Source organism: Phoenix dactylifera, chromosome 11 (genome assembly GCF_051530095.1).
Source record: "Phoenix dactylifera cultivar Ajwa chromosome 11, Ajwa_hap1_PhDact_Kaust_v1.1, whole genome shotgun sequence".
NCBI classification, from domain to species: Eukaryota; Viridiplantae; Streptophyta; class Magnoliopsida; order Arecales; family Arecaceae; genus Phoenix; species Phoenix dactylifera.
The window spans coordinates 15,663,639-15,678,657 of NC_143200.1; the positions used below are offsets into that span (position 1 = coordinate 15,663,639).

The 15,019-nt window shown below is 39.3% G+C and overlaps 1 protein-coding gene across 2 annotated transcripts; it reads right to left on the reverse strand.

Moving 5' to 3' along the window:
• Positions 1–3,208: 3,208 nt before the first annotated feature.
• Positions 3,209–14,697, reverse strand: LOC103696831 (protease Do-like 10, mitochondrial). Of its 2 annotated transcripts, none has more exons than XM_008778552.4 (8): positions 14,230–14,697; positions 10,516–10,761; positions 7,661–7,856; positions 6,477–6,736; positions 6,149–6,276; positions 5,517–5,720; positions 3,863–3,913; positions 3,209–3,688 (listed from the first exon to the last, which is right to left on the reverse strand). In XM_008778552.4, exons 1-8 carry the CDS (start codon positions 14,603–14,605, stop codon positions 3,443–3,445), a joined length of 1,707 nt encoding a protein of 568 aa, XP_008776774.3. In that variant the 5' UTR covers positions 14,606–14,697; the 3' UTR covers positions 3,209–3,442. The 2 variants fall into 2 exon arrangements, with proteins under 2 accessions (XP_008776774.3, XP_088563024.1); XM_088706898.1 differs by having other exon boundaries at positions 3,262–3,688; positions 3,863–3,888; positions 14,230–14,665.
• Between the last annotated feature and the right edge of the window lie 322 nt (positions 14,698–15,019).

Here is a 15,019-nt window from a genome sequence, read left to right on the forward strand (position 1 = left end):
GGTAGAGTTATGCTGATTAGGTCTGTTTTGGGCTCTATGCCTATCTATCTCATGACCAACACGGTGGTACCAAGATCAGCCCTTCTGAAGATTGAGCGACTGATTCGGGGCTTCTTATGGGGCTCGCTTGGTGGGGGCCGCGGGGTGCACCTGGTGGCATGGGAGAGTATTTGCCTCCCTCTCAGGGAGGGTGGCCTTGGGGTGTTGTCTCTCCTGGGAGAGCTGCTCCTCGCCCGGCATGCTTCCCGCCTCATCCTGGAGCCGCAGGGCTTCTGGAGCCGGATCATGACTGCCCGCTATGGGGGGGTAGGCCGGGAGGGCGGGGTTCGAGGAGGGCGGAGATGCTCCTTTTTATGGCGCGAGATAGCGAGATATGTGCCCATGGTGTCGGATCATACCCGATGGCTGATAGGCGATGGCCGCAGCATCGATGTGACCAGGGACCCATGGGTTGATGGCCTCCCCTTGTGCCGTTGGCCGACTACTGTCAGTGTCGAGGCTGGGGAGGGTTTACAGGTCTGTGATCTTATGACCCCCGGGGAGGCCGGCCGGTTGGGACGAGATTCGACTAGCCCGTTTCTTCGGGGAGCATCTGGCGGAGCGGGTTCGCTCCCTCCCTCTGCCACAGAGTGGTGGACCAGATGTACGAGTGTGGAGTTCCTCGACCAGTCCTAGAGTCAGGATGGGTGTCCTTTCCCGCATTCTTAGGCGGGAGTACGAGCCGGGTCCTGATTGTGCATGGATCTGGCGATTGGGCCTCCTCCCGAGGGTTGCGCTGTTCCTTTGGAAGGTGGTCTGGGACCGTCTTCCTACGAGAGCAGTACTTGGCGGACGAGGATTGAGGATCCCCCTGGAGTGTGGGGTTTGCGGTGTGGCCGAGACGGTCGACCATGCCTTGTTTCGGTGCTCATGGGCGAGGGACACTTGACGTCTGGCAGGGGTTCCGCAACCGGTGTGGAGCTGTAGGGACCAGTTCTTACAGGCCATGCGCCAGGGCTCGGAGTCCCCAGCGCTTCGTCAGGAGGTGACTCGAGTGAGCTGTACTGCCTACCAGATCTGGTTGGCTAGGAACGCCCGTATATTCGGTGAACGATGTATGTCGCCGAGATTTGTGGTCGAGAGTGCATGTAGTCAGGCGGCAGAGATGTTTCACACCTCTACCACCGGAGGGACCGTGACAGCTCGGGACATCTGGGGCTCCTACCATGCTTCGGCAGTATCCCACACGGTGTTTTTCACCTGGGAGCCCCCACCCCCGAGTTTCCTCAAGGTCAACTTTGATGGGTCAGTCCTGGATGGCGGTACCAGGGGAGGTGCGGGTTTTGTCATTCGGGACCCTTTCGCTAGGGTTGTGGCCGTTGGTGGCAGTCATTTATTTGACACTTCGGTTCCGAGCGCGGAGCTGAGAGCTGCCTGGGCGGGCCTTCGACATGCCCGGTGCGTGCTACAGGCTAGGTCTATCATCCTAGAGGGTGATTCAGCCACCGTTATCAGTTGGATCCGAGAGGGCCCTAGGGGTGAGTCAGTGACCACCCATTGCTTCGTGACATATGGACTATGGCGAGGGATGGATGGGCCTTTCAGGCTAAGCACATCTACCGTGAAGCCAATGGTGCTGTGGATTGGGTGGCTGCGTATGTAGCTCGCCATTCCGGAGATACCTTGTGGACTGGAGATGGGGAGCTGCCTTTGGCACTCCGAGGTATCCTATTTTTTGACTTTATTGGGTGTATCCGTACCCGTCAGGTATGATCCACCCGTATTAGCAAAAAAAAAAAAAAAAAAAAAAGACGAAGGTTGGTGGCTGGGAGTTCGCGCTAGCAAGCTTAGCAATTTTGTAAAAGAATTTTAGTATTTTAAATTCACTATGAATTTGTAGTCCGTGATTTTTTGAATACTGAGAATTATGAGTTTCATTTTTATGTTTGAATTTAAACACTCTGAACCAATATTAACTTTATTTAATAAATAATAAAAATAAATTTTTATTTATTTAGTTATATTTGAGATGGATTTAAAAGCTAAATGTAATATTGGGTTTATGTTATCTTAGGTTATACCTCTCAATAGCATGGCCATGTCATCCTCCGAATCGAGGGCGCATCAAATCATGCTTCATATCTGGGTTATGACAAATATATTTGTTAAATGTTTTGATGTAGAACCAAGTAGGCTACAAAACCAGAAAAGTGTGGCTATTTTCTTTCGTGAAGAAAGTTGCGGTTACCACAAGATGACTACGATACCACCTGTACGAGCTAGTGAGGCTGGCCAACAAGGATAGAAGTTTGTTTCCTCTTGAAGTGCATGAAACAAGCATGGTAACGAGATCCTCACTGGAGAAAGCAGTCTTCTACGTTAAGAACTACGAGGAAAGAAAATTCATTAAACTGGCATTATAAATGGACAACGGACGGTCATGATTTTGACATCAAACTGAAATCAGCATTCCGATTAACAAAATAAAGATCATACAGACTTCCTAAACACCATTCTTCTTTTCATTCTTGTTCCTCCCCTGTATTTTAACTTTTGAGTTGTTGCCCCCTTAAGCACTGAGAGATTAACCAACCAATGTTAGCTGAGTGAGATACCCAAACAACTGAAGTTCATTTTCCAAAGGTTCTGAGTTTCTTATAACAATAAAAACAGATTTTTTCAAGAAAAAAGAAGGCAGCATAGGCCCACCACCATTGCCGGATACTTCTTCCACCACCACCACCACCTTAAGCTAGCCTTACCTCCCGACCTTCCACCACCGCAGTTTGTTGGTGGAAGTGGCCGCAGTGCACCGGACATCAACCGGCTACGACTTTCTTTCTCAGTGTACCCTTTAACAAGGGATGGCTAAGATCGTTTAATACAGAAGCACGATAACAAAACCCTTCTTGTCAAATATTACTTTTTGCATGCAGATAGCAGAGATAAGAGGAGAGAAGAAAATGAGAAGCTGTAGCATGGAAATCTGTTTATATTAAATGCCCTGTGATTCAAAGCAGAGTTTATCATAAAGTTGGCCATCCAGTGTAAGAAGAGGGCCTCTATCAAACTGAAAGAATAGTGATGAAACCGAGGCCCAGCACATATTTCTTGTAAAAGGCTTTCTGCTGTTGTTTTCAAAGACTTATTCTGCATGCAACCAAATGTATTTTAAATGAACAAGAAAAAGAAAAGAAAATGCTTACATTATTGTGCCAGGAAAAACAGATGCTCCTCAGAATTGGCTTGTTACTAAGTGCCACTGACTTACTTTACTGAGAGTTAGGGTCAAAAATGCTTCAGAAATCATCACATTCAAATAAGATGTGAGTGATGTTCTCTACAATTATATTGCTACAATGAGATAGTTCATAAAATAATTTTTTTTATAGAAAAAAGACTGTTAGGCAGGGCTAATACAATGTAACAGTGCCTCAGTTCTCTACCTGTCTCTTGAATCACATCAACTGGAGCATGCCACTTTAATTTCAGAGACATTTGTCTGGTCATTAATCAGGTCACTGGACATTGCTGAAGGTATTCTATGACGCTTCAGAATTCGAGAGGTAGCTAGCCGGGCATTTTGATAGTTCAGCACAATTACTCTTTCATCATCCAAATCAAATCTTAAGCTTTCTTCACTGCAACCCTCCACCAGCTCACACAAATGTTTTAGATTCTCAACCTCCACACCGTTTGCTTTCTTCACCTGATTGCCATTTATTTCATGCTATTAGATCCATTAACTAAGAAACATGGAATCATAGACAAATGGTTTAGCAAGGATTTTAATTTGGTCAGCTGTGATTGTTTATTATGAAAAATTGATGGAACCAAAGTCCTTGGTTGGGACTGTACATTTGCAGAAGAGAAGAGGTCATACCTGTAACTCAGACAGCCGTTCATATCCTGCATTAATATCATCCATCAGGACCTGAGGCACAAAGAGTTGGAGATAATCATACTGATATTGATCATGATTCTGACAACAAAGGCTACAACAAAGAAAAAAGGTAAAAAAAGGGACTACCTTCCTAAATCAATGGACACTACAGTGGTTACTCGGATACTGTCACTCGGTCAGCCATATATTATAAGTGTCAAATCAAACTCAGCACATCAAATAAACAAACTAAGCAAATGGTTTCATACCTGAAATAGAAAAAGAAAGTAAAAATTTCTATATATTTGTCTAACACATGACAAGGTGAACAGGGTTGTACAAAAGGTTAGCTGATAGGTTTGCTTGCTTCTTTTTCAAGTTATCACAGGTTTTCCCTGATCTTTGTCCTTAAATTGTATCACGCCAGATAGATTATTCATATTTGACAAGGGGTCATGAATTCCTTGAGCTTTGGCTGAATAATATAGCAGTTAGAGCTGTAAGAAAAGTTAATGCAGAGGCAGATATAGACCATGGCCTAGGAAGATGTAAGTCTTAATGCAGTACTTGGTTGATATCAATTAAGGGAGACAACTATAGCATTGCAGGAACCACAGCTGGAAAACACACTAATCCCATGATAGAATTTGTAAAAATCCTCCCCCACGTATTAAAGAAATGATAAAGGACAATATAGCAACCTTGATGCAACCTTTCTTTCAGCAGACCATCCCCAATGTCTGCTGCTGATGAAGATAAAGAAATGATAAAGATTAATTTTCGACATTTTAACTACATTTTCACAGCAATAACTTACAGGGTCAGCACTCCTAAATCTGGTTCTGTAATAATTTCTACTTAGGCCCAATCTAAAACACAATTTTTGAATTGGTCATTACCACTTTTTTCCAAGTTAGTCTTTTCCACAGCTAGAATCACTGAGGAAAATGCCAGGTGGTTTAAAGCCCTACTAAAGAGGTAGGCACTCATCATTGATGATGATGAGGTTAAAATAGGAAAAAATCCTTGGCAGTTTGAAAGGTAAATTTATAAAGTAGTTTTCAAGAAGCATGTCTCATGTACTTCTCCGTACAAGGTTCATCCTATATGGTTCTATGGTTGCAAACCTGTTCATTTAGGGTCATCTCCTATTATGATATTTTTAAAATTTTATTTGTATATTATCCTTTAAAGTCGAGCCCCCCTCCTCCTTTTTCTGACCTATATTGTGCTATTCCATTCTTTTAATCCTAGACCATGTCCAATTCCTGCTCCTTGCAAGGGTCCTTTTGGCTTTCATTTCTCATGAGCACACCATTTCAACTGGCTCCTTATCACATTCACCTTAAGTCATGGTACACGTGAGTTTGCTTCTTCAACTATTTTCAAGCATGCTATCCTTTCTAGTGTCAATAGATAATTTTTAATTAAAAGGAATACCTAAAAACTGTTATCCTGAAGCAATCTGCACTAGGGATCATTAGCATATCTCAGCTCACATTTTTTCAGCAACTCTGTGAGATATTTACCGATATTAAAAGTTTATGGGAATGAAAAACTAGACCAATCATTCATTGAAATTTAAAAATCTTCAGACCCCAGATGTCTTATGAAGATAAAAACATGAGAGAATGATATAATTTTGAGAAGATACCTGAGAAAGGATGACGAGTTGTTCACCAGCCCTTTTAGGCAGTTCTCGCAATGCTCGCTCACATAGTCGGCGGGGTGATGTGTTATACCAGTCTTCACCATACTCATGAAGGTATGGCTGGGTCAATGGAACAAAGACCAGACCCGCAAAAATGTAATAGCTAGGTAGCGTATCAAATTGATGAACAGGAACCAAAGGTTGTAACTGCAAAATCAAAAAGGCATACATGTTATTCATAAGTAAGATTAGCATCTACACTCTTACTCAGAAGTAAAAGGATCTCAATTGGAGCTCCAATTCTGTCCTAGTCCATCTAAAAAATAACAAAAGGGCAGCTCTTGTGAAGAGTGATAAAAAATATATAATCAAGATGTCTTGGACCTAGGAGTGTAATCATAGTTCCATTAATGATCATGAACATTTTGAATCCTACTCCACATATCTCTCTCTCTCTCATTGTCCATCCCTCGAATTTTAAATTTATAAAAAAAGAAATAAAAGAAAACAACATGGTTCCTGTTGCTGCCATAACTACAACTATTAGCATCAGATCTTTTTTTTTTGTTGGTACTATATATACAGAAATGATAAAAAAGGTTATTGCTATACGAGACATGAGTAACCATACTCACAGGGAGAAGAGAAATGCAGAATTCATGCTCTCTGCCATCTCGCAATACTCTAACATGTGCAGTTTCATTGGGTTTCTTCATAGAAACTAGATGATCAAAAGTTATTCTCTCTCTGTTTCGAAAAGGAACTGCAAATACCACAGCATCGAAGAAGGTAAACATGAGCACAATCAAAACCAACAAATTCCACTACATCTATCATGGATTAGATTCATATTCCACAGAAACTATTTCCAAAGACAAATAATATGTGCCAGAAGTAAGATTCAGTTTGAATTTGAAAAGACAAAAAGACTAAAGTGGATAAGATAGACAAGACTTAGCCGACCTGTTCCATCATTTGCTATAGGCACACCATCAAATGCAAGAATTATGTCATCTTTCTTTAATACCCTATGGGCAGCTGACAGGGGATTGATTTTGTTCACAAGAACACCAGTCATTTCAGGGTGCATGCGGAAGTGCTCTCTTAGTTGAGCATTTTCGGTAGCCTGGCATGACAATCCCAGCGAACAAAATCCAACATATTTGCCACTCTCTTCCACTCCAGCAATAAAATGTTTTATTATGGGAACTGGGATTATATACCTGCAGAAGAGAGAATTGACTGAAGGCTGTGATATAGAAAAGAGAAACCAATATTTCAGTAATTTGAGACATTTTCAATTCATAAATCAATTTTTAAATTTCAGAGCAGCAATCAAAATTCAGACTATGCATTTCATCTTTTATGATGGAGGATGAAATGGTCTTGCCCTAAATCAGTTGTTTCAAATGAAACCAAATTCATCCAAAACAAGCCCAAAGGGACTTAACACATTCACTCGGTCCAACTTTGGCTAAGATGGTAAAGACTGAAGGGCTGAAAATGTCTGGAGCAAAATATTTCAGTTAAATGGAAAGTTATAATACATGCTTTTATCCTGCTAATATAGTGACATATTTTCTTTTAAATGCATGCAATTATAAATGCAATATTTACACCTTCCAAAAGTTGAGCATCCTTCATTGTCCCCTAAGACACCATCCAGAGAGAGAGAGAAAGACTGATGGAGGAACTTGTTTATCAAAATTTGGCATAATTAAATAATGTTGATATTTGATATTTATATTTACATATTCATTGGAACCCCCCTTCCCATTAGATGTCTATAATAGAATGGGATGCTCAAGCTTGAAACCATGTCATACAACCTTTATGCCATTTAGACAAATGATAATGCAATTCAAATAGGTACAATGGGTACTTCCAAAATATGGATTTCTTTCATTTAATTGCATGCCAATGGGAACTAAATATTGTTAGATAAGGAAAGAATACACTAAGAGTTAAATGTTTAAGTTCAAGAAAGACTAAGAGAAAGCAAAGATATTCCCATTGACACAGACATAGAGTTCTAAACATTCAAGCCAAATCATCCAAAGTAGAAAAAGAGAAGTCATGCATAAAGCAATAATACTGTAAAAATAAGACAGAAACGGCAGTAAAGCTTTACCATGTCTAAGACTCACCCAATGTTTTCCGCACCTGCAAGATTTTGAAAAGCTATTCCAGCAACTTTGTCACCCATGATAGCAGGTCCTCCACTATTCCCTGGGTTGATCGCTGCATCAATTTGTATGGCCATGAGTTGGGTAGCACCATGAACATACTGTGTCGGTTCAACTCTAGAAACAACCCCTTTGGTAACAGAAATGTTGTCTCCACCTGCAGCATGGAAGGAGTTGTTATAATATGCAAGTAATCAGTTATTACTTTTTAACTAAATTAGTCTCCATGGATATTTCAGTATGTGGCATTTGCCAAACATATGCAAGAAAGATTTCTCATTGGCTAGTGTTTGGACAGTCATGGTGCTGGTAATACCGGTAATGACAAAGTTACAATCATAACATTATAAACACTCATAGGTAGAAAGGAATATCCACACAAACAAGGGACCAATACAATCATCACATTTGGTGCAGTCCACCTCTAACAAGAAAACATCACCAAGCCTATAAAGAAACAAATAACAAGTCAGAACAGAGGCAAGAAAAAAGAGTTGGAAAAAGATCATCATCATTAACAAAATTATTCAAATTATGCAGGTGCCTTACTACAGAGTAGATTTGATGATGTGTGGCACCCTTGAATGTACCTCTCATGGGCAACTTAATCTGGAAATAAAACTAAAACATGATTTTGTCAATATCATATTGAAATTTTTCAGTGATAAGGAATGGTACCATGTCCTGGAAGTTATCGGCCCTCAGTCAAGGATGGGAAAAGTGTGAAAGAACAAGAAAATAGATCTTCTGCTTGATTTTCTGCACGTCTCCTTACACCAGCTCTAACTTTTTATAACCTTAAGAGACCTGAACTTGATCTAGACCATTGATTTAATTAAACTAACCATGGCCCTTGACCCAAATCTATCATTAAATAAATTATAAAAAGGCATTCAAAGCCCAAATCTCATTTTAGCACTTCTATGCCCTGATAAATTGGTCAAAACTAGTCCATTTGGTGCACCAAGCACATCCAAAAGATGCATCTTACCAAAATTATATACCAAACTAGCTAAAAGTATGCCTAAATTCCAGATTATAACCTAGGAAAGTAATTACTAATTATCCCCTAAAATATGAAAAATATCCAAACTTATAATTTGGTCCGAAGAATGATCTAATTGAAAACTTCAAGACCAACCTAGGCAACATCATTAATTTGTCATATCTATGCATTATTGTCCAAATGATCATACCTTTCCAAGTGCAAGAAAAAATGAGAGACTAAGTTGCACTTGACTGCAAAATAATTTAATGTTTCTCAGGGAGAACTTCAACCATCTGGTTCTCTTATTTCCATAATTCCAAAATTTCAGCAAAATGCAAAAGAATTCAGCATAATTCTTTTCTAAGCTGTCAATTTGTTTATCTCATAAAAACTTATTCAAGCTAACCAACAGAAACTAAAGTTTGAAGGTATTTGTGCAGAAAAGTTACTTCATATGTTACAAGACATGTTGATTCATAACTCAACCAACTGTATAAGATGAGGAATATTAAGACAATTTGCTTGCATCCAAGGTTCTCCATCTTGATACCAGACCCCGTACCAGTGCCATCTTGTTATGGTACATGGTATAGTATTGAATGTCGGTATGGTATGAGACTGCATGTCAATTTGGTACCAGTACGGTACGGTATGCTCGGTATGGTATGGCAAACCTTCATATGTATCCTTCATATGTGTGTCAACATGAATTCTATGCTTTCTAATTTTTTGTTTCTGTTGATTAATTGATAATTTATCATTAAATATGTTTAGTATCACATATTCATAATTGTTTATATATTTTTATAATTTTGCGCCACAATAAACCAAGGCATGCACCACTCTTAAGCACCCTGCACCTAGGATCCAAGAGAACTTGACATCTCAGTGTACCTTAAGCCTTTGACTACTTTGTTTCATGGTACAGTATATAGAGTGAAGCTTGCATAAAAAAGGAGGAAATACATCATAGACATTGATGTCAGGCGCTGAGTGTCTCTTGAGCCATATCATTAATAAAGTATGTAAACCACTTAGGGGCTCATTCAGTTTCCGATGTGTAACTGCAGATGCACATGTGACTAGAAAAATTATCTATAAATATTGACTCATCTAGTAGTTCCAAAGTAGAAATAACTAGAAATCAGAAACTTCTAATTATTTACCACAAATAGGCCTAACAGTCTAACACACCAAAGCATGACTTTTACTCCTTACACCTACAATTCAACTACCTCCAAACCACTGTTCTTTCTAACACAAGATATCTGATTCTTCTATTCATATTAGATCTCATGATGCAGATGTTTAACCAACAAAACTGGCAGCCTCTTAACAACACAAGTTAAGTACCAAACAAGCAAAAGCTAAAAATTGATTGGTGGAAAGTAACACCAGTGCTATGCAACCGTAACCCAATACCAGGGTGAAGCTATCAAAAAAGGGAGGAAAAATGCAACTTAAGCCAATGTTAACATGCAGCACAAGGGAACAGCTACATCCGAAGTGACCTCCTTAGTGTTGAAACTAATTTTCATCATCTTTTTTTTAATCTGACCTCATCCAATTTGCAGGATTGATGTTTCCATGTAGTAGAAAGACGGGAAAAAAATAATTAAATGACTATTCATTGAATTTACTAAAATCTATGAGGAAAAACTATAAAATTTCAAGTCTTGGGTAGAAGAATGAAAATGCAATTTCTTTACATGCTCGTAAATAAGGAACTGGTGTCAAAACTTAGTTAAAATACAAAAAAAAAAAAAACAAATTTGTCATTTTATAAATTTTATTGGACAAGCCATTCAGATATTGTTTAAATTCATACCTTGTGGGTACCCAACCACAGCAACTGCCTCTTGTAAAAAAGGAACATCACCAAGTTCCAAATAATTCATGCCGTCCCAAAATTCCTCATTTTCAACAGTGAGAAGGGCTAAGTCACATTCATGACCAACTGCTTGGACTTCCGCCTTATACTTGGTAGGCGAACCATGCTTTCTTACAAGAACAAATGTATGATCAGCTACAACATGAGCATTGGTCAAAATACGTCGTCCAGGAAGCACAAATCCTATATGAAATCAATGTAACTCAGTATGATTTATCAAAATTTAAAGTAAAGTGAAGCTCATTTAGGATATGTAGACATTAAGTTCCATAAGTTGAGCTCCAATAAACAGAAATCCATGTACACACAATATACAAATAATGTGTAATTGGCTATGTAAATATGATTGCAGGGCTTGAAGTTTAATTGGCAGATGACTGATTCATCAAAGCTTCATCTCTGAGGAAATAAAAGACTGCAATCTTTGAAAGTAAAGACAGAGCAGAAGCACAAACATAAAATGAGCATGATAAAACATATAAGATGTTGTACCTTGAACGCAATTGGAACTTTTAAGTTGGTCTTGCTAGTTATTTCAAGTGTTTGACTTGGTATTGCATCAAAATACGAGTCTCGGGAAACAGGTATTGCAGTCTTAAAATGCTAGCAAGTTAACGTGGGTATCTGTCGTCCACTAAAAATCAAATCAAACCAACATAGAACGATTGCTTCAGTTAACTTAGCGATTTATGTCAGTTTTTCAAAGTTTTTAGAGATCAAATATGGATGAGCAGCTTCCATTGGCTCAGTCAAGTATAATCGGAAGTTAAGGAAGATCTGTAACTGAACTTCAATCTCACTTTATCTCAAAGTTTTGAATACCAATACTAAATCCCATACCATTTTTCTATTGGAATGCTACAATATTGGTAGATTACCAGTACTGACAGTACATATCGAAACTGACAGTATCAAAAAAAATGAAAAACTGTCAATACCGGCTGGGATGGTTCGTAGGTACCATACGTACACACCGGCATGGACCAATATAGTCTGGTATGGCCAGAATGTATTTGTACAGATGGTTTCGGCATCTCAATACCTGTACAAGTGTCGGTTTGCAATGGACCAGTATGATATGCTGATGGTACCATCTTGTTCCGCCAGCTTTTTAATCCATTCTTTTATACAATATATGTACAACCTACTACCACAGTCTAGGGCCAATTAAAAATCTTGTAAAAAGCATGTCATGGGTTTGAAACCTATCCTTGCATAGGATATGAGCCAATGTGCTAGCTCAATTTAGTCCCCAAAAGGGTACCATGGTCTACTGATAGAGTTACTGCATACTTTGCAATTCCTAATGGCTTTAGATTGGGGGAACTTTTCAAGGCACACCTGAGTGCACATTTAGTTAGCCATCATACGACCCAAGTGCAAACCAATCTGGGTCTTATTCAGCCTTGTTGCAAAAATGATATGGATCGGTCATGGCATAATGTAGTTTCAGAACAACTTGAAGAAGGCTTAAGCTTGGTTCAGACGGAATCGTAATCACAAAAAAACCTAGAGTCAATTTCATTATGGACTTGGCACCCTATACATGGCTATAGGCCCACGTTGCCCATGGACATGCATATTACCTCATAGGATGTGCATGCAGTTGTAAAGACATAGCAAGTCACTGATACATGAAACAAGATATTACATGCTATCACACACATGAACAAGGATAGGGGTCCACAAGTGCTGGCAAGACTCATAGGACCTTTGCCATATGCCTATAAACCATGAATAGCCATATTCTTGTAAATGCACAGTCTCAAGCTTCTATAAGTGCAGGGGAGCTAGGTAGATTCCACATATGAAATGTGGGCTATGGATATGCATGCATACAAGTCCGTACAGGCATGCGATGTAGCATGCCGTGCATGTCACAAGCATGAGCAGCATGTTTATGACTTGTTTGTGTATGTGCTTATGGGGCTTATTGGTTGCATTATCTTCATTGCCTACTATTTTAGAATCAGCCTACTACTAGTTGAATCATTTGTTATATAACGGTATTTGTTGGGTTACGGAGAACTGGCTCATACGGCACAAAGAAAGATGTACTAGCTAGTAAATTACCTAAATCAAATTCCAACTAGGTTTATGCTAGTCAAGCAGGTTTGGTCTGTTTCAAATCATCTGATGTCACTTAGAGCACCAAACGATAGAGAGGGTATTAATGTAATGTTTCTTCATCATTCTCATATCTATTTCGTTATATACACCACCAAATGAAAAAAAATTGAAAAGAACAGTCAGAAGTAAGAAGAAATAAAACAAGTAGCAGAACGATTCAAGTTTTTTTTTCAATTATATCTCAGGTTTGAATTTTCCTTATAGCATTTTTGCAGCATATGATCAAATAAGTTGTTTTTATTTTTCCAAATGTGGACCTCTTTAAGTAATATGTGTTGAATTGCATTACTAATTTATACATGCTTTGTGTTAATAAGATCTAGAGTAAGCAAATTAGAAATCGTGATTTTAATAATTTGCTCTGCTTAATCATTGAGTACCAAACTCATTATAGTACCTATATTTCATAAACAAAGAAATTATTTACTTTATCCCTGCTTCTGTTCATTTACTATAATCACTGACAAGCAGCCATTGGCATCTTCTAGACTTCAAACTGCAGAAGAATCCGCACTTCTAACAGTTGCCCACACATGCATAAGTGTGATGATTAGGAGAACGTAAAACCTCCATATTACTTGGTATTTGCTAGGTAAGGAACAAAAAAAAAGGCTTTATATTTTTTTCTATTCCTTTTGTTGTTATTTGCTTTTTTTTTTACTTACTTCTATAGTTCTATATATCATTCTGAATGTTTAATATCCTATATTAATTTTGTATGTTGCAGGAACACATAAAAGTGTTTTGAGCATATTAGCCAATACTGGTGCAAACAGCAAGCTTTACCAGTAAATAAACCCTTGGCGATTAGATAGACCTTATTGTGTGTACTGAGCTTCCACACCATCTCTTCGCCATGCACACACATGGTAAAATGTGTAGGTCTTCCATCCACTCCTAATTCTATCCCACCTTGGTCCCAACCTTAAGGGTTCAATGGGAATGATTTTTGCTCATATACAAAATGAGGAGCTAGAAAAAAGAGAAAAAAAATCTCTTGTATGTAAAATGAGCCCATTGCAAAGGAGCTTTAAGTCTACCCAGTCTACAACTTTACGAGATCCGAGATTTTTCTTCTTCAGAAAGAGCATGCCTGTGGGAGTATGGGGATGTGTCTCTGTGAACCATCTTTTCTGACTAGCAATAAGCAATCCTTTATCTGAAGATTCCATCTCACAGTGGAATTGTGAGAAGCAACATCTTCTTATTCCTTCCGATAACCAGCATATGAAATGTAGGCTATTCACTGTAAAGGAAATTAAAAAAAAAAAAAAATCTTATTGTCCCCTTATTTTCCAGTGATTCTTATGTTTCACTATCACATAACGCATTGCAAACACGGTCATTTGAGGATTAAACCGAGGACAACGTGTCTTTTTTACTATGCTATTTATCGAAATAAATTCTTAAGTTCGATCCATCGAATATATCAAAAAAAATGATGAAAACCTCGGACTGATAAAAGGCCCGGGCTTCATAAAACCAACCCATAGCTCAGATTAGAAGCGGGTTTTCTCTTACCAGAGCCCATGCTCTCCCGCTGGGACTTATTCTGCCACGGGAGAGAGTAATTGGGGCTGCTCGACACCGTGAAAACCTTCACAACCGAGTCCAGCGCGAGCTCGATGGCCGCGTAGGCATCGGTGTGCCGATAGCTCAGAGGCTCCTCATCCTCCTCCGAAAAAGAGCGAGACAAGGCACCTCTACATCCGCCGTTTCCGCCATCGCCGCCGTCATAAGGGCCGGAGGTGCCGGTGGAGAAGAGGGAGAAGAAGACGGAGTTCTGGAGACGGGAAGGAGATCGGAGGATGGTTTTTCCTGGCAGAGGAGGAGAGGGACGGTGGAGGAGACGGCGGAGAGAGGAGAGCCTCCGGATGCTGCGCATCGAGGCGAGCATGGCCTCCGCAGTGGGAAGGAGAGAGAGTGAGAGGGGGAAGGGCGAGGGTTTTTCATCACCGAAGCAATCACGTGGATTGCACGTTAGTGAACGTAGTAAATTTAATTTTTGGTAGGGTGTTATATGTAAATCACAAAAAAGAGGATAGGTGCGCTATTAGATCGGCCAAAAAAGCATGATCAAAATGAGGAGGATATAAGAGTAGCATGGATCAACATATCTTGATCCTTAAGGACTTTTATCACTGTCACACCATCATTTGAAGAAAATAAAATTGAATAGCAATAGGGATTAGCCTAGGCTCTGGTAGTAGAAAATCTAAACTAATATTACTCCTAAGATAGAAATCTACTATAAGCTAAGATAACATAAAATGCATTGATAAGTTAGATTCCTTTTTTATAGAGTATAATT

Excerpts from the sequence above, each read along its gene's own strand:
- LOC103696831 (XM_008778552.4), bottom strand. The coding sequence starts at position 14,605 with ATGCTCGCCTCGATGCGCAGCATCCGGAGGCTCTCCTCTCTCCGCCGT. Across the intron at positions 10,762-14,229 it reads GCGGGAGAGCATGGGCTCTG|GATTTGTGCTTCCTGGACGA; the intron begins GTAAGAGAAAAC and ends GATTTCATATAG. Across the intron at positions 6,277-6,476 it reads TATAGCAAATGATGGAACAG|TTCCTTTTCGAAACAGAGAG; the intron begins GTCGGCTAAGTC and ends TGGTATTTGCAG.